This window comes from Pelecanus crispus, chromosome 7 (assembly GCF_030463565.1).
Source record: "Pelecanus crispus isolate bPelCri1 chromosome 7, bPelCri1.pri, whole genome shotgun sequence".
In the NCBI taxonomy this organism is placed as follows: Eukaryota; Metazoa; Chordata; class Aves; order Pelecaniformes; family Pelecanidae; genus Pelecanus; species Pelecanus crispus.
This window is the reverse complement of record NC_134649.1, coordinates 44781968-44800973: the sequence shown is the minus strand read 5'-3', so window position 1 is coordinate 44800973 and position 19006 is coordinate 44781968. Positions and strand designations below refer to the sequence as shown.

General features: G+C 36.8%; 1 protein-coding gene across 1 annotated transcript in view; it reads left to right on the top strand.

Moving 5' to 3' along the window:
* The window catches only part of SUCLG2 (succinate-CoA ligase GDP-forming subunit beta), a 130872-nt gene that overhangs the window by 9080 nt on the left and 102786 nt on the right, over positions 1–19006 (top strand). Inside the window, exon 2 of the mRNA XM_075713995.1 lies at positions 16296–16437. Within this exon, the coding sequence (XP_075570110.1) occupies positions 16296–16437 (142 nt within the window). The remainder of the gene's footprint in view (positions 1–16295; positions 16438–19006) is intronic.

Sequence of the window (19006 nt, the reverse complement as noted above, 5' to 3'; positions counted from 1 at the left end):
ATTTAATATTTAAAGCATTTCTTCATAGTTGCATAAAAGTATAATTTTAATCTTGTAAAAAAATTAGGAAGTTAAACACTTTATGAGAACAAAAAAATTAAATTTCCCCTCAAGATATTTAAAATAAAAGAATACTTCTGATTTATGTGGAGAAGATAGCTCATTTCACTTTTTCAGTATGTGGTGCATATCACCAACAATCTTCTTTCATTTGCAAATTTGGAATACATTTGGAATGTATTACAGTATTTTCTGCAACTGATTATGCAGTTGTGTATGGTAGTGAGTTTATTTTCATCAGATACTTCAAAGCCCTTACTTTTTAGGTCAGGAAAGTATGCTTTTCCTAAAGCTTTGAAGTTTTAAATAAGCAAAATGAACATAATTTGTCTAAAATTAATTACTAATGCAAAGCACAGCTGCTGAAGGCTAGCACATTGACAAAAGCAGAAATTGAATCTGTGAATTCATATTCTTGTTTCCTTCACCCAAGCAAAGGCTCTGAAAATTGATTCCAGAAGTATAACGCTTCTGTAGGCACACTTGCTTTTTGGGCACATGTGGATGTACAATAAGTATTTTTAATACTGTTTTATTCTACTGAAGTTGGGGTAAAGAATGCAGGAAAAAAAAAAAAATGGTTTGCCAATGTTTTCTGAAGTGGGAAGGGCATGTTCCCTACCTAGTGCAAAATTGTGTGCCCCTTTGAGTGGACTAGCAGCTTTGTGTTTGGGGGGGCTGCCTTGTTTTGTTGACAGTCTGTTTGTTACGTGACCTTAGGGATGTTGTTCAAAGTAGGTGGTTTTCTCATGCTGTCACAGGATAAGGAGCCTGCCATGGCTTGGCTGGGTTTTCAGAAGCTGCTGATGATTCACTTGCTCAGGTGAATGTTAGTGGGATTGGAGTATGCTCAGCTCTGCTCAGTCAGCCTTTAAATGCTGAGCAGAATGCATCAGAGAACTTCTCAGTGTCAAAAGTGTGCTGTCACTTAATTTGCAGCAGTTCCGATTTTGGTGTTTGCATGTAAATAGAGGCCTCGATACTGCCCTGGGTGCAGGTGCAGGATGCAGGTTGTCAGGGATTTGGCTATGTCCTGCTTAGTTTGGAGGGCATCTGCAGCAACCTGACTGAAACAACGGCTGAACAACAGGCTGGCAAGTTATGGGAAATGGAGTAGTGAGGTTAGGGCCTTACTGCTGAAGGGGATGTTCTTTCCACTGTCTCCTCTTTTACTTTTGAGGACTACAGTCCTCACAAAACTGTATCTGCAGAGACCCAGAAAGATCATCCAGGTGGTAGCTGCTAGGATCTGCCTTGTAGTGCACAAGGATGTGGGCTGAAATTCTGGTTTTCTGAGATAAGGAGAATAAGGATGACAGAAGGAGCTCGAGTCTGACCCTGTGCATGTTCCTGGGAGTTTACAATGGAGCTTAGTGGGTGGGAGAGTGTATTTACAGACTAGCTGTCAAAATTCCTGTGTGTAAGCAAGCTGTAAATAAGTCTATAAAGTATAATCGTTACTGGAGACTTTAAATCTGCAATGAGTGAAGGACTTCAAGTTCATTCTTGTCTCTGCTTCCTTGCATGAGAAGTAAACAGAAGGATAAATCAGAAAGCTGAGTTTATAAATGTGATTTAAAGGCACATTGGAACAGAATTGTGTAGTTGTTTTTTTTCTTGAGCTAATGACCCAAATGAGGTCTGCAGTGTGGGAACATCACACCATGCTGCATCTTTTCCAGGGGAGTGCAGAGGTTAAGCTTGGGATCAATCAGTTTGCAATCAGACTGATGAGAAAAGGACAAGGAGGAGTACAAGACAAAATCAAAAGAATGTAGCAGGACAGAAAGGTATAGAGGGAGACGTTTGGGAACCCTTGAAGTAAAAAGGTTTCTTCCAGTAGACAGCTAGCAGGAACATTCAGGAGAACTATTAAGGGAAGCATTATGGTTTTGTTAAAATAACAGTTCAGGATTTTCAGCCCCACTTCCACTCTGAGTACACTTACTTAGAGACTGGCAAAGCTTTAAATAATCCTTACCATTTTATCTGCAATACTGTGGAATATCCAAGATATTAACTAAGGTGCTTGTAAAACTTGGTGGTTTTCATGTGCATGTTGCTATGACTCTAGTGAAATGGAAAGGTTTCTGAATAGATGCTGTTCCATTTTTTAATCTAATTGATACGGCTTTGTAAATCTAAGTTTCATAATTGTGAATAATGTGTGAATGAGTTTGGTGCTGTCTTCTGGAGTCCTCTTCCGGAGTCCTCTGTGGCATTTGTTAAAGTGTGGCAAAATTACACTGTTTTGTATTGGAGCCACTGTAGAAAGATTTAGAAGGTGGGCTTTAATGAAAGCAATAAATAAGGCAAGGAAAGCCTCGACAGCATCCAGCCACTTCAGAACTGATGGATGCACTCCTGATGTTCCTCTCTCCCAGCCAAGGGATTCCACCACTGAGAGAGGAAAGAAAGTGCTGAATCAAAAATAAAGAAGGATGTCAAATTATCATTATATGTTTCCAAGCAGAATATTGATTAGTATGTCATTACAGTTAAATATATTTTTTTAGTGGCAGGGAATGTTGGTTTAGAGGTAGAAGAGGTAAATCCTCATGAGTATTTTATATATTTATTAATTAATTAATTTTAAGGTAGTGGCTAGTGAATGAAATGTTCAATCTCCCCCAGTCATGATGGCATTTAAGTTTTAATTTGAAAAAGCTCAAACAGACACACATGTTTTTAGATTCAATTACCTTGCAAAGTTGACAGTTCAGCTAGTGAGTGAGTTTTGGGAAGGTTCACCCACTTCAAGTGGGGAAATCGGGGGAGAGTGAGGGAGTTTGATTCATTACTTTACTTTGGGGTCAAATCCAGTAGGCTTATTCCTTTAGTTAAATCATTCACTCTCCCAGGTTTTTTAATTTTTTTTATTTTAATTTCATTTTTTTTTAAATTTTAACATTCAGAGTCGGCTGTTCAGGTTGAAGCCGAAACTGTTCTTTTTCTAAATGGTTTCTGCAGGACCTTGCTACTTCGAACTGTCCTGTATTACACATAAATGTCAGACCTTCTTACTCTGACTAAAAGCGCACTCTGCTGCAGTTTCTTGTGTCTGACTTTTTATTTTCTCCTTACAAAGCAGAAGCATGGCTTATATGGCCATATCGTGTAGAGTATTTTGTAGGTGTTTATTTTATATCAGTTGCTGTTCATTTCTGTGCTATTATTGAAATAAACCACCTTTGGTGAGACCTGAAATTTGACAGAGAAAGTAATATTGTTTCTCATTTAAATTGTGTATGAATAAATGATTACAAATTCACAGATATTGCTGGTAGTGATTCTTTTCTTGAGTGAAAAAAACAATTTCTGTTTCCTTCTTAATTTAGGAACTTAAAATTCTTAAGAGAGGAGAAGAGAAACTAGCTGCAGCCCCAACACAAGCAAAGAGAAATTATGATTTGAAAGTTTAATAGCTGCTTTTGTTTTCAGGGCCATGTTGCACTGCACTAAATCTGCAGATGGGCAGTCTTTTACTACGCTGTTCCTGTGGATAGGTTAGAATTTTTTAGTAACAACAACAACAAAGTAGTACAATAGGTGGTTGTGTGGAAAATGCATTGTACTACGTTCTTCAGCATCCCTAATCTGAGCCCTTCAACCTCTGCCCTGGTGAGCTCGGTAGAGCTGGTGTATCGTCTCAGTCTCTCCAACAGTCTCTACCTGTCAGAGCAGACGTATGTTAACACACGCCCAGTTCAGCACGTGCCTCTGCAAGGGTCTGTAAAGCGCTGGCACTTGTGTGCCAGGTGGGCACGTTCTCTCCCCTGCGCTCAGGAGGGTCAGAATCCCGGGGGTGAGTTCCCATGCACATGGATGCGAAGCTGTCTGCTGCAGCAGTAGGTTTTTAGGTCCGTACAGTTCTGAAAACTTGTGCCTTTTTTCAGAGAGCTCATCCTGAGGATTCACTCACTACCAGGCTTTTATTGTTCCTTTAAATAGTGTACAATATGTTCTGCTTTAATTTGTTTTGAAACAATTCAGCCATACTTTATAATGCCTTATGGAACTCATCAATACTGCCTGTATATCTGTCTAATAAGAGTTCAGTAAATTAGCATAATCATTAAACAAACAAATTCTCATTCTATTAGTAGTTGGTGACTGCCTGTTACTCAACAGACAAGTGATGTCAACTGGCATTTGTTAGTTTTTAGTACGCTTTGTTATCTACAGGTAGGTAATCTGTAGTTCATATCCTTGCCTTACTGTCTTGCGTTAGAATAATCACTGCTGCCTGACAATGGAAGAAAAGTAGTTTCTCTTAACTAAAAAGGATGAGATGACTAAATACACCTTCTTTAGCTTTCCAGTTAAAATAGCTTTCTCTTCTAAAATTGACGTGTTACCAGTTCAAGAAAGCTCTTCCCTTTATTTCTGTGATGTTTGTCACCATCTTGATGTTTCCTGCTGTGATGCACTGTGATTCCTGCCTTCCTATCTCTGTTTTGCAGGGGCTCCTATTAAAAGAACCTTGCAACATGACAAGAGAAATTGGCTTTTCCTTGAGCTGTGTGAAAGTCTTCAGGGGAAGCTTTAACTAAGTGCTTGTTTTGATTGCATGAACTAGAATTAAAATGGTGACACAAGGCGCCTAATATAGTAATAAAAAAAAAAAAAATTCTTTGACTTTTACACTGTAGGCCTCTGAACTATATCTTTTCTGGAGTGTTACTGTTCTCTACAATGAATTGCAGTGAGTTTTAGTAATTGCTTCAGAAGGAAATGTGCAGTTGAGTTGTTAGCGTGTAGTTTCATGTTGTCTTCCCCAGGCTTGGTTTGCAACAGGCAGCGCAGTCTGGTGTCCCTGCTACCCCGGGGTGAGGGCAGGCTGTTGTCAGAAGGGGTGGTCCTGCCCGCAGCGCTGCGTTGCTGCTGTGTGTCTTGCACTGGATCTCGTCTTCACCTGCTCCTCCGGTGGGTTGGGTCATGGAGCTAAGTGGGCAGCAGCAGAAGGTTTCTGCTGCGTTAGCTCCACTTCAGGCTCGGGGCACGTGAGGCAGGGCATAGGAGTGAGCAGCCGGGGAGCCTTGGTCGCTCTTGCCTCTGGGCTTCTGAGCAGAAATGGGAAACCACAGCCCGTATTAATGACTTCTTCCCGTACCTTGGCTTCTCGGTTTCAAGTAAGACAAAGCACTTGGCTGTTAGCAGGGCTATATAGCTGTGAGAGGGTATGTCAGCAATGTATGGGAGAGTGGGGGTGAAGTCTAAACTGGTGCCAGCTTTGGTTAGAAAACTGCACGAGGCAGACAGGTGTAACACAGCACTAGTTTGCCTGGCTTGCAGAAGCCCGTGGGAGGCAATTGGTCGATTGCTTGACTGTGCTGCTATTTAAATGTCACTAAACTGCCTATGGATTGAGCTGGTGCACTTCTTCAGTCTAAGCATGACTTAAGGGTGGATTAGTGTTTTCAGAGGCTACCGAATGCTCAGTTTTGAATAAGCTTATTTGGGTAATTGAAAAACAATATTAAGGCAATACCAGGCAAAGAGTTTCCAAAACAGGATTTAACTTTGGTCTTTGCTATCAAGATTTGCTCGCTCAACATAATGGCTAGATTTTAAGTAATGTGGACTTCTGAGCAGAAACGGTTGCCTGTTTCGCTCTTTTGAAATTTTTAAAGTTTGCATACTTAAACAAAACTTGCACTTTCCAAGCTCTGGGCCATCCTCTCAACTGTTTGTCTGAGTCTAATTTTTGTAAACAATTTGACAGTAGAAATCATAATAATAATATTAACTGTGTGCTTCTTTTATAACCAAGCCCCCAGTTTTTCTTTTTTTTTTTTGTGCCTATGAAGAGAATCATTTAGTTATTTAACATAGACATCTTGTTTCAGAGTCATATAGCTGTTAGGAATAGTAATAATTATCCACAAGAACGGGCTGTCTAGCCTTAGTAAACAATGATATAGTGGCATATTTAATGTTTGGGGGTTTTTTAAATTTTATATTATTTGAAGTTGAGAGTTACATAAACCTTAACGATTGCAGCGACAGATCTCACTCATTCTGAAAAGTGAGTATACCGTTCAGTAGTATAAAACAGTAAATTGCCCCTACAGTTTATTGATCAAAATGTCATAGCCTTTAAAGAACTGGGAAATGCGATTTTTTTTTTTTTTTTTTTTTTCCTTAGACATACTGCATTTTACTGCTCAAGATACTTGGTGTGCTGCATTTTCAGTAATAAATTTGGAACTAAAAGACCTATAACTGTTAACCAGAGTTTATGTGTTGCCTTTGTTTTAATTCAGTTAAAATGAATTCTCATTTGTAGGAATAAATAATGGCACTTAACTCTTAAAGGTCTTCAGCTGTACCTGTGGAAGATTTTAAAATCAAATGCTGATGTTTAAGGCCAAGATTGCTTACACTGTTTTGATACAAACTAAGAAATAAGCAATTCCTAACTTGTGTGCACAAAAGTATGGAAACTATTTTTGTCAGGAAAATATTGAAGACTTCTTCCTAAACTAGCTTACAGAATCAGTTTTATCCTTTATAAATATATCACAGAAGTCTAGATTGAGACTTTGATCAAAATGCTAAATGCTGGATGAAGCTGACGGTCTCTGCTGATACCAAAGGGACCTCCCTGCCGTATTGTATCCAATCTAAAGTGAGCAGTTTGGGATGTTAGTGGAAAATGGTTCCCTCTGTGGCTTTTAAATAGGATGGTCTGGATGCTAACTCCTGCTTTGGAACATTAAAATTACTGATTTGTGATAGCCAGCAGGACGTTACTTGGGAAGGACATTTGCTGTCCTGTTTTTCATAATATACCCACAGGTATGTGGCATTAATCATCTTTGGAGAGAAGATGATGTGTGGTTTGACTTAACGTGGCAGACCTTATAGCCAATCGCTCTTACCATGAGTCTTTCCATTTTCTTTTGTGCTTGAAATGCTTGCTTTCATACAGAACAAAGTGTAGTAACCTCTGTATGTTTGCTTTTTATGACTTACATTTGTGATAAACTTTTTTTGTTTAGTGTATTGCCTTTTTCCTAAATTTTTGTTTCGTGCCAGACTAACTCTATGGATACTTATTCTTTACGTCAGCACAGCAGCAAACTGAAAAAGGTGTTTTGGTTTGTTTTCAGTGGCTTCTGTGGTATATTTCAAGTATATGACTTAATAAATGTGCCTGTACCTGAGGTGGTTTATATGAAGGTACACCATTTAGTTGTATTTCTGATGGTTCCTTTTTGATAGGAACTTCTCCTACAACTCTGTCAATTACAGTAGATGTATGTCAATAAATATAATAAAGATTTATTTCTTATACTGATGAATGGTATGCTGTTTCATTACTGTCATCTTTGTGTATCTGTTTTCTTTCATATGCGCTTGGAATTGTTTTAGAGGTCAGAGTGCACAAATTGAATAAACTGGAATGGTGTAGAATGTGTTGGGTAAGCAAATAGATTTATTTTTTCTTCCTTAAATGCTTTTGTTTTAGATAAGACATGCTAAACACACTTCCTTTTTATTTTGGGTATGGGATGCATCTAAAAGGCTTCCCATAGACACCACAGTTTTTCTCCCCAAATGATTTATTTCCAGTATAACCATTACAGTATACTTCATATTTATAAAACTTGATACTACATATGTTTGACTAATAGTGCGCATTCATGCAGAGATAATTTGCATTGGTAGAGCTGTTGTATACTGGCAGAGGCTCTGTTAGCATAGTTACAGCTACATTACTTCAGTGGAGCAGCAGAGGGGGAAGAAAGTAGTATGCATTTATTTGACCAGCTTTACTGTCAGGTGCTTTTAAGAGATGCATCTTTGTTTCATGATTTTAATACTGGCTTCCATTCATACTATGAATGAAGAGGCAATGTTGGATGTCAGCAAAGTGTGTCTTCCTTCTAACAGTCATGCAATAAAATGCATTAAGCTAGGTTAATGTAAACAGTGGAGCTGCTCAAATTATATAGCTGTGTCAAGGGATGTTCAGTTACCCCAGAAATTTGCTTAGTGGTGTTTTTGTTGGTGGTGTTGGTTTCGTTTTCTTTAATACTGTTGATTATCACTGGATTCTCTTCCCCTAGCTAGAAGTATTTGGCATTTTCCAAAGATACAGATGTGACCTGAAGAGACTTGCTAAGAGAAAATAAGTATTTAGGGTTAGGGGTTTTTTTAGTGAAATTGTCTAAATGTGATTACTGAACTTGATATGGCAAAAGTCTTGGTTGTAGATGCTTAGCCGAGGTAGTTCCATGTGGAATTAGGCATGAAATGGCACAGAATTTTTTGAAATTTATTTTCTTAAGGCCAAAAGGTCTCAGTTGTAATAGAGATCATAATTTGACTCTTTGGTTGTTTGTCAGGCTTGACCTTTCAGTTTTTCTTTTCAACAGTTTCTTCATATACTTGTTACGGAAGAGAGTTAAGGAATTCATTCATGTTTAAAGAAAATATGTGGTGCTTAACAGTTAGAATTCTACAGGTAGGTAGTGGCGTCTGCCTGAAAACACTGTTCTCCAGCCCTTGTTGCTATTTTCAAAAATTATTTTACTTTTATTTTGCTTTTTGCAAGAATGCTATCTTGTAGTGGTAGCTTATTGAGTTGGAGGGTAAATGCAAAGTTGCAGTGGTTGGTAATACTGCTGGCTACAAGTGTTCCTGTCACAAGCTTCGTTTGTTCTACTGACACAGCTGCTTGTAAGGCTCCGCTGTGAGCTGATTTGACTTCAAAAAGCCACTGATTTGTGTTTTGTTGGTTTTTTTTTTTTTTTACATACGTGCATGTCATGGTGGTGTTTTCTGTTTGTTTGTTTATTAAAGCTTGTCTGTTTATCTTGTTTGCTTATCTTACCTGCTCCAGTGCTATTTGGTACCTGCTGCGTATGTGCTATATGGCAGTATTTATGTGAAATCATCAGTCTTGCAGTCAACCTTACTGGTTTTACCAGGGAGGCCAAAGAGTGAAAAAACATTACACTGAGCTAATACTGAGCATATAGGTTCAGATAGTAATCAGTAGTCCAGTCTTGCATTACTGATGCTGCTCTTGTTTTGTTGTTATATGGAACTTTTATTTCTGAGCAGTTTTGCCAAGGTAGTTAGCATGCAATTTGCAAATTTTTTGGCGAATACAAGTTTATCCTGGTTTTGCATGTGTGTTTTCTTTTCTTCAAAAGCAAGCACTCAAAAGATACCTCCTGGGTCATCTTGAAAGATGTTGCACATCAGAGTAGTTAATGCTGCATGTACATATAAAAGGACAAAGAAGTCTCTTTGCAATGTTTTCTAAATCTTTTTTTACGTATATTGAAGTTGATGCCTGCTATAAAATAAACTTGTAGTTCTACTCCTCTTAAACTATATAGTACTTATTTAGCCCATATTATTCAAATAATGAAAATTATTTTTTGTTGCTGTGGGACAGCTCAAAAATTGGCAAATTGAGTAGTGGAAGAATCTAACGCAACTACTCTCCAAATACATTGTTCGTGCAGAGCCTTTAGCATTTTATGTAAAAAACCAAATGAACAAAAAAAGGTGGGAAATAAGAGATTATGCAGGTTATGTGAACAATCAATTTTTTTCTCTAGCAGTAGTCAATAAACCACTGATATAGTTATGCAGCACCTGACCTTGTTAAGATGGTCAAGAAGAGATGTTTGATTTTGTGATACATATGCCACTCATTTTAATGATACTGTATATATGTGATTGGACCAAACATGGTATCTAGGTATATAAAGAAGTAACTTTGAACCGAAGGCTTGCTGAGAATGAAATGTACAATTACTAGTAACAGTACTTCTCTGAAATCCTCGCCTGACTGTAGACCTTTGGTCCATATTAGTGTGATTCTGACTGGTAACAAAAATCTTGGAGAATGGAGAAGGGACATTAGAAGTGAACCCCAGCCATACGAATTCTTTGTGCTTTTGGAAAATGCCAAATAATTCTAGCCAGCAGGAGAGAATCCAGTGTAAAACTTGTACTTGATTAAATAATTCTGCCTTCATCTCACTTCATGTTACTGTTGAGTTCCATTTACTTGTGTTTTTGATTTCTGATGCTGTTGTCAGGCTCTAAGGAAATGTTGTCAGTTGTAACAGAGTCCTGTTTAAGTATAATAACCTCTTTGATAAGCACTTACATTAGAAATTTAATCTTAAGAAATATCTTACTAGGAAGAATTTAATTTCTCTTTAAAACTTTATTATTTTAAATAATAAATTATATAAAGACATGTGTGCAGTTAGTGATGTTTTTCTTAGTTTTATGAGCTGATATATTCTTAAAGCTTATTTATGATTTAAAATAAATAAAAACCCACCCTTTTAACTTATCTGACATATCTGAATCTCAAATAAGAGCTACTCTCCATCTACAACGTGTATATCAGTACACAACACACATAAAGGGCTCATATGAAAGCTATTTTTTTTTCTTGTAGTACTATAAGGTCTGTTGGAAGTCTTCAGTAGAGCCATGAATGATATTTATTTTAGCTTTTTAATAAGAACTTGCTTTCAAAAGACTAAACCCTTTAGTTTGAGTTTCTCTTCATTCCATGAAAACTTTTTGTCTGGCATTTCATTTAGGCTCACTGGAATGATTTTAAGTTTTTCTTTGTTATAAGAACTGTAGCTAACATGCTAAGAAGTAAAACGCCACTAAAAAAAGATTTAGAAAGATGTATTTAAACCTACAACCCTTCTTTGGGCTGTTCAGAGCTTGACAGAAGTTAATATCCAAGGTTAAGGTGTATTTACAGTAAGGAGAACGCTTAAGTTTAGTAAGATGTTTTAAAACTTTTTTTGTTGCTAGCAAAAATGTCTTAAGGATAACAGGCAAATGCTACCAATGGAAAATTTTCTAGTTCTTGTCTGTCATCTTATGAAGATGACACATAAGATGTCACACACGGAGTCACGTTTTACTAAAGTCCGCATACTATTTCCAGTCTCTTCTTCACAGGCTGGCGTGACAGAATGTACTCCTTGTACTCCAGTGCTACCTTGCAATAAAGAAACGGGTGAAACCTGGATATATCTTAAACTGTTGGAACATACTGTGTTTCAACTGTAGACAAAGCCGCATGGAAAGATCTGAGAGATGTATGGTGTTTTCCAGTGTGGTTTTCTGGCTACTATGTGGGGAGAGGAGATAAAAGTATTGAAGCGGGGAATAAGCTGGGAATAGAAGGTGGCGAGAATCAATAAGAACAGAAATTCTTAAAAGGTAGCCTTTGCTTTCCTGTGCTTTAGTTTCCCTTTTACTTGCTTCCCCCCTGCCCTCTGTCAGATTGAAATTATTTTTCTGATGGTAATTTACAACCTAATTCTTCAGTCTGTCTTTTGTGAGAGACAGGACTGCATTTGTGAATCTAGCAGTGCTGTTTAATGCTGCTGAGGGCAATTAAATTGTTGACAAGAGCAGAGCTGCGGAATGGGAAAATAAATAATACAAAGGTGCGTGACACTGGAGTTGTATTCTGTGCCATGTTAAAGTGTCCTCCTAATAAGTCTCAGGGGGAAGGGATGGATTATGGCTGCCTATAGAAGACTAGGTATGAGAAATAGCTTGCTTTCAAATCTTTGTAGACTCTGGTGTAGGCTGTCTTAAGGCTGTACCTTTGTGCAGTAGCACTGTTACGATCAGTCTCAGGTGTATATTTATCTGGAGGATGTGTGGAAATTTATGATGCCCAAGAAACATATGCTTTTTGAAGCCCATCTCAAATGCTTGTGAAGGCTTGGTATAGATGTGTTTGGGAGGGTTGGGAACTTACCCGGCAAGGATTTTTCAAGATTCTTGTACTAACTGATTCTTTTTATTGCTGTCCCTTTTAAATTGTTCAGATACATACTTATTGCAGCCAAACCATCTTTGAGTTGGGAATTAGTTCAGGGAATCATCTGTTTACTCACATTTCTAAGATCTCATGGTCACTTTCTTTTTGTGCCTTAAGCCTAAAATGCACGTTTGCAACTGTTTTGATTTTTCAAGATGGTCTTGAAAGAGTAGTCGTCTTCACAGATTCAAAGCTTTTGCTTTATTTCATCTCTTGTAACTGCTTTATTTTGCCTGCTCTTCTCAAGACATACGGTATGTATGCTGCAAGTGCTTTAAAGCAAGTTTTTCATGTTCCTTGCTCTTCAGAGCTTCTAATACAGACTTTGTCACAGTTGGTTTCTTAAATATATTGTACTCCTGTATACAGTGGTAGGCTGTATTAATTCATTTTATTGAGTAGTTCATTCACAACCAGGAGTTTGTCTTTTGTGGAAAGTCTTGATTGAAAGTCTTCAGTTGACACTCAGAGGATGGTCTCTCTTAGAATCATATAATATAGGAGAGGAAAAAAAATGTACGTGCTTACTAAGCTTAAGTTTGTAGGCTTTGCTTTTCTGTGCCAACTGTTCTTGGCCAGATCTTCATTTCGTCACCCTCAGGACCGCTTTGACAGTTCTTTCAAATGAATTATTCTCTTATTTCCTATCTGTGTTCCTCAGACCTGTCTGGTTCATAATCTATGAAGGAAATATTCTCATAATCTCTTAATATTAATTGCTTAATTTTGATAAGAGAACAGACCTGTGTCCATCTGCTTATGTAAATATGCACTGTATGTATATGTAATGGGATTTTTAACATCTCGGCAGTGATTTGGAGTATCCCTATGGAATGTTTTGAGTTATATTTTCAAATTGTAAAGCTGATATATACCAAAAGCTTTTGTAACATGTTAAGAGGGTGGTTGGGAACAGAGCTTATGGCAGGTTCCTGCTGGAGCTGTTAGGCTTGCTTTATTCATTAACTAGGCTGGAGCTGAATTAGTACTTGAGTGAGGCACACCAGATGGGTGGCACTGGAGAAGACCTGTCTTCATAAAACAAACAGAGCTTTGGCTGCTTTTCGCGCTGTAGTCTCTGCTCCGTCTCTGTCCCATGTTGTGAGTTACCGCTGGTGGCCTTTATTAGGTGGTGGCCCTTTGCAGTCCATATGATGTACGAGAGTCCTTAGAAGACTTTACAGCTTAAACCTTGCTGGGTTGAACTAACAGTGAAGATGTCAGTTGACACACTGTGCTGCATTGCAAATTCCCTAACTACTTAATTCCTAACCAAACAGAAAATTTGAAAACAAGTTGTGTTGAAAGAGATTTTTGTCAAGCAACAGCAACAAAGTCTGCCCCAGAATAAGATTGCTTGATTATTTTCCTTTTTGTTTATTTGAATTAGATCAGCTTAGTAACACATACATCTGAAACTGATTTATTGTTCTAAAAGATGAATAAAAACTGTTTTGAAGACTTGTTCTTCATTTATAAATCCAGTGACCAAAATTTTATCAGCTGTATTACTGAGGTGTAGAAATCCTTATATAAACCAGTTAGTTGTAAATAAACAGACTTAAGCATAAAAGAAAAATAAATTATAAGTAAACATACTTATGTATAAAAGAAATCCTTAGTAAAACTTGGAACTTGGCTTTTTATTTAATACAGAAACTTTAACATTGGGTTTTTTTCTGTATTTATTTAATTCTGTCCAAGATCAGCTTGACGTGTGTCTCAAAAATCTTTTGGCTTCTAGTAAATACAAGATTACATAATATAAAAGCAAAGAACTGTGTCTATAAGATTTATAAATATATAACAGATGAGGAAAAAGTGCTCTCAAACTTAGCATAGACTTATCCTTTGTTTCAGTCAACATCCAGCTAAGCAGAATTAACCTTTCTTCTGGAAAGTAGAGATACAGAATTTTAGTAAATTGATTGTTTAAATCAAGGTTTCTTCCTTCCAGATTTAAATTGGAATTGATGATTTTGTTTATATTTCGGTATAAGTTAATCCACTTTAACTAAAGGTGTGAGCTTATTTTTCTGAACCCTGGAAGTCAGACTGGTAAACTCCTTGTTGCTCACGAGAAATGGATTGAGAAATGTCCTTGTAGATGTTCTCCTGCTGTAGCTCCAGGTGCTGAGGAGGGAGTGCACACTTCAGGTACAACTTTTAACTAGAGCAGAATGGCTGAAAGCCAGTCAGTAGGATGGAGATGTGTATTGGCTTTTCCTCCTTCCTTCCCCTCCCTCCCTCTGCAAATGCAGTCGCTTCTGATCGCTGATGGGATGTTCTTTCTTTTGCTGCCGCTTACGGCTGAAAGGGTGGGGGGGTGCTTTGGAAATGTATTTTAGTCATATGGTAGTGGCCAAATAACATGTTAATAGAATCCTGGCTGCGTGTGCAGATTCAGGTGATGTTTCTCTTCAGTGTGTGTGTGTATACATACGGATTATGTTCATGTATCAATAATGATGTATTCTGAAGTCCTCATAATAATAATACTGTTATTATGAGGTAGTCTTTAGAGAAACAATGAAAAAGAGAAGTTTAATGACTGTCAGGGTTAAAACTGGTATTTTCTCCAGTCATGTTAAAAGTTCTTCTGTAGATTGATAGAAACTATGGGCTTGTGGCATCAGCTTTTGGTTGAAATTCTCTGGCCTTTTTTTATATGAGGCTAGAATTGACCTTCAGTGTCCCTCTTGGCTCGTAGTGTTAATCCCTTTGTGGAAATGATCATGAACTAATAGCTGTTAGAGCCTAACAGATCTTATAATAGGAAAAAGAATTAAATGTCAACAATTATGAAAGTGACTTTAAATTTTGACCCTACATTTGAAGGCATCGCGTAAATGTAATAACATATTGTCTCTGAATAACATGGAGGAATATAAAACATACTGAGGTGCCTGTATGATGCCTAGAGTTAGAGATAGCCATAGACCATGCTGACAATATGTCGTTTTATTCTTCTAAAATACGTTAACCAGGTTATGGTTAAAAGAATTTAAAATGTGTCATTCTGAGCTATTTGTAACTGTTTAAGTTCTGTAGGAGTCGCTTTTACACAAAACATGTGGTTATATACTGTAAAAGATGGCTTTTGTATTTTCCTTATGCATCAATGTTTTGTGCTATGTTTCAAAGCAAATAGGAACAGATGGAGGTTTGCTTTTGATACAATGCAGCATTTAGAATTCTAGTATTGTGAAAAGGGTATGTATTATTGAAAGACTTTAGCATGGAGGTTTTTTGTTTTCAGTATAAAGTTGCATTAGGATATTTTTTATCATGCTGTTAGACATCAAAGTATTAGTATAGTAAATAATCCTCTTTGTCTAACATATCTAAATATATAGTGCTAGCTTGCATACTGTGCTCCTTACTTCAGGACAAACCAAGAATGGATTGTGGGCTGTCTGCCAGTAGAACAACGGTTCGTCTCTCCATGTGGGAAGAGCATCTTTTGTTGGCACAAAATGGGATTATACCATTGACAGGAGTCAGTGACAGCTCCTTGATTACTGCTTTTGTCTGTAACAATTTATCCTGCATGGAGAATGTGTCCTTTCTTAAAATCATTCACTAATGATCCTATGACTTTTGTAGTGTCTCTACTCAATGTTTACTGCCAAGACAAGCAAATGTTAAGTCTTTGTGTTTGTGTGTAAAGTTGCCATATCTTTGTGTCCATGATATATATATGTATGCACCCGCAAGCATCTAAAGTGGCATGTTGGGAATGGAAGGTAAATTCTTTTCCAGCTGTTGTTGTCCTTGCATGGCTGATGTGGTTGTGCTAGCATCCTCAACAAAATATATTTAGAAGTGCAACCAACTGAGCATAGATAACAGAGCACTGAAAATACATATATTAGTATATAGTATCTTACAAGATGATGCTAATTCCATTTTGGTTGTTTTTCTTCTCAGATATTCTGCAATGAAAGCTTTTTTTTATATTATTTATTATTTTATAGGGAAGAATTATATAAAATATTGTGTAAATAAGGATATATAATATGAAACAATGATTTTGTTTTAAGGTAACAGTCTGCTAATATTTTTATAGCACAGGATGACATAAAAACATATACAGACTTTAGAGTTCAAGCCAAGTTTGCCAATCTGCATTGATATTAAATGCAAGACATTTTGTCTGGCCAAGATCACCCAGTGAGCCTTGTATAGTTTTTAAAAAATCTGTAGCTTTTAGAGTACTTTGGATGCACAAATGTTAAGAAAAGGCACTTAGGTAAATCAATAGTATTTTACCTTTTCACTGAAACAGTATTGTTTAACTGCTGGTTTGAGATAACCATAAGGCTGAAGAGCTCAACTGGCTGTCTCGTGAACTGTTCTTAATGAGCATTGTTATTTTCCCCTCTCATTTTTCTAGGCTGTTCAATTAACCCCTAGACGATGGCTGAACCTGCAGGAGTACCAAAGCAAAAAACTAATGGCAGACCATGGGGTTACAGTTCAGAGATTCTTTGTAGCGGATTCTGCAAACGATGCCCTGGAGGCTGCTCAGAGACTAAGTAAGTTGACTGATAATGGGAGGAATCTGCTTCACCAGATAGCAATCTGGAAAATAAATTGCTTTCTAATAAGTTGTACGCAATCTTCAAATTGATGCTTATTGAAAAGGTTTGCTGTATTATACAGATGATAAAAATATGCTTAATTTCATATATGAATGACAGTTTATAACAGCAATATTTCTTTAGAGCTTTATTTCTAAAGTGTTTTGTATGCAGCATGCAACGTGAAGTCTTTAATTAACATATAATTTTGAATAATTTGAAATAACATCATGAATGGTTTCTGAGGAAAATTATTTGTTGTTGTATACGTGATATAATTTAAGGAACTGAAGTAAATGAACTTGTGTAAAAAGTTTTTCAAACAAAAATTTGCTCTGTTAAAAGGCAAAGGAAGAAGGAGGTTGTGGACTCTCCGTTTTAAAAGATATTCAGAACGTAGTTAGACACAATCTGCTTTAGCTGACCCTGCTTTGAGCTGGTGGATTGAACTAGATGATCTTCAGAGGTCCTTGCAACCTCAACTGTTCTATGATTCTGTGAAGAAATAAAATATGTACGAGAGAATTATATACATGTATATTTGTTCACATGTACGCTTGTCCATATGGAGAGAAAAGAAGAGGTGAGTTGAGTTACCTACCATCACAAAAGGCCTTGACAGTGGCTGGGAGAGAAGACCATGCTTCTCAAACTTCGTTTTGGACAACATCCTCGTTGTAGTGTGGTGAACATAAGATGATAATGTGAAATGAATTTATGTAATACCTTTTCTCTGAAAAGGAAGTGCGTTCAAGTATGTTTGTTGCTTGATTCTAAGTCTGAAAGAAGTTTTCTACTTTTTAAAGTTAATAGTAGTTTGCATAGTTTTCCTCTTTTCACTTTTGTTAATATTAACATATCATACATCAAGATGCCAGAGGACAGACATTATTGTAGTCTAATTGTGTAGTAACAGGAAGGTTTTTGTCTTGTTTTACATAATGCACAAGCCACTTAGTTAAATGCATTTCAGTTTTGCACACTGGAAAGTAAATTAACACAACTTACTCGTATCAAAGATCTCATCAGACCTCAAGTAGCTGAATAGGATTAGCATAATGGCTTGCTAAATCGCTATAATTTTATTAAGGTGATACATTTTTCGGTAATCAAAACCTTCTTATGACTACCAGTACATCTGAAAATGTATTTGAAACAAAAATGTTAAATGCAACTGTTATGGTCATTTGGCAGTTGCAAAATGAAAAATGCTGACACAAAGCAAAGCTCATATAATTGGAGAGTTTCCTCATGTCTGGATGTCTGAGAAAATCAAGAAATGCTAACTAAAGCTGTGGCAGGTTTTTTGCAAATCTTACAGCACTTAAAGTCTTCCCTTCATGTTGAACTCATAACTGCATTGGTCTAGCCAATAACTATTACTGTTCTTGATCTCTATAACTATTTGGAGAAATAAATTACTCCACTAAAGGCAGTGAACCTCTTCTATTTTATGATGCTAGATTTATTTTAAATAACCTCTATAGCTTGCTTGCTTTGCATATCACAGAAACATTGGTCTATTAACAAAAAAAAAACCAAAACCAAACAACACCTGTGTTTAAATAATCAAAAGTAAAATCTAAACCCCAAAATTACTTGCTAATCAAATTTTATCAGGTGAATTGTATGTATTTTAACTGGGTTGGCTTGTTTAAAACTTCAAAAATTATAGGTCACTGGTACCTTTCTTCATTTTATGTGATTGCATTCAACCATGCTGCATTACTGGGCATTAAAGAATTGTGGTTTATAGTGTGGAAGCTATTTCTTGTTGAAATGATTGACACTCCATTGATCCATTAAATAATTAACAAAATCCTCATAATCATTCTGATAGTGTGCTGTCATTGTACTTCTAACATGCACTTTGAAAACTAAGCATCAAGAACACAAGTTTTGCTGCTGTGGTCATTGCTGTTCCAAGATCTCATCAGATTTATCTTCTTTATGATCCTTCAGACTAGTAGTATCTCTGTCACTCAGGTTTATCTGCACAATGTGATACGGGCTGCCATCTTCTGAATACGCAACCACACAAAGTAAAAAATTACGGGCGAAACAAAAAACTTCAGCCTACATGAGGCACAAAATATTCCAAAATAAAATAACTAATGGAGGCAGCTTTGGGATTTTCTTGATAGACAGGCATTCTGCAGTAAAAGATGGTGAAGGGAGAGGCTAATCACCCCTGCCAAGTCCTGCTCAAAAATCTGGTGTTTTAGATACTGTATGCCACATTGCAGCTGTCCTTAACTTTAGCTTCTGCAAACAAGAAAGGATGCTTGCCAATGTATTTTTAAGATAAAAACAGAATAAAGTGATCAAAACTTGAAAAGTCAAAGGTTCAGTATTTTTCTTGTGAAAGGAGGCTCTTTCTATAGACCTGTCATCATGAATACAGGAGAAACAATTATTTTCCTTTATAATCTTACAGTATTACATCACTCACATGGGTCTGTGTGTGTGATAAAGGGATAGAAATTCCTGACATGGAAGTCTTTACAAAGTGTGGTATTCACAA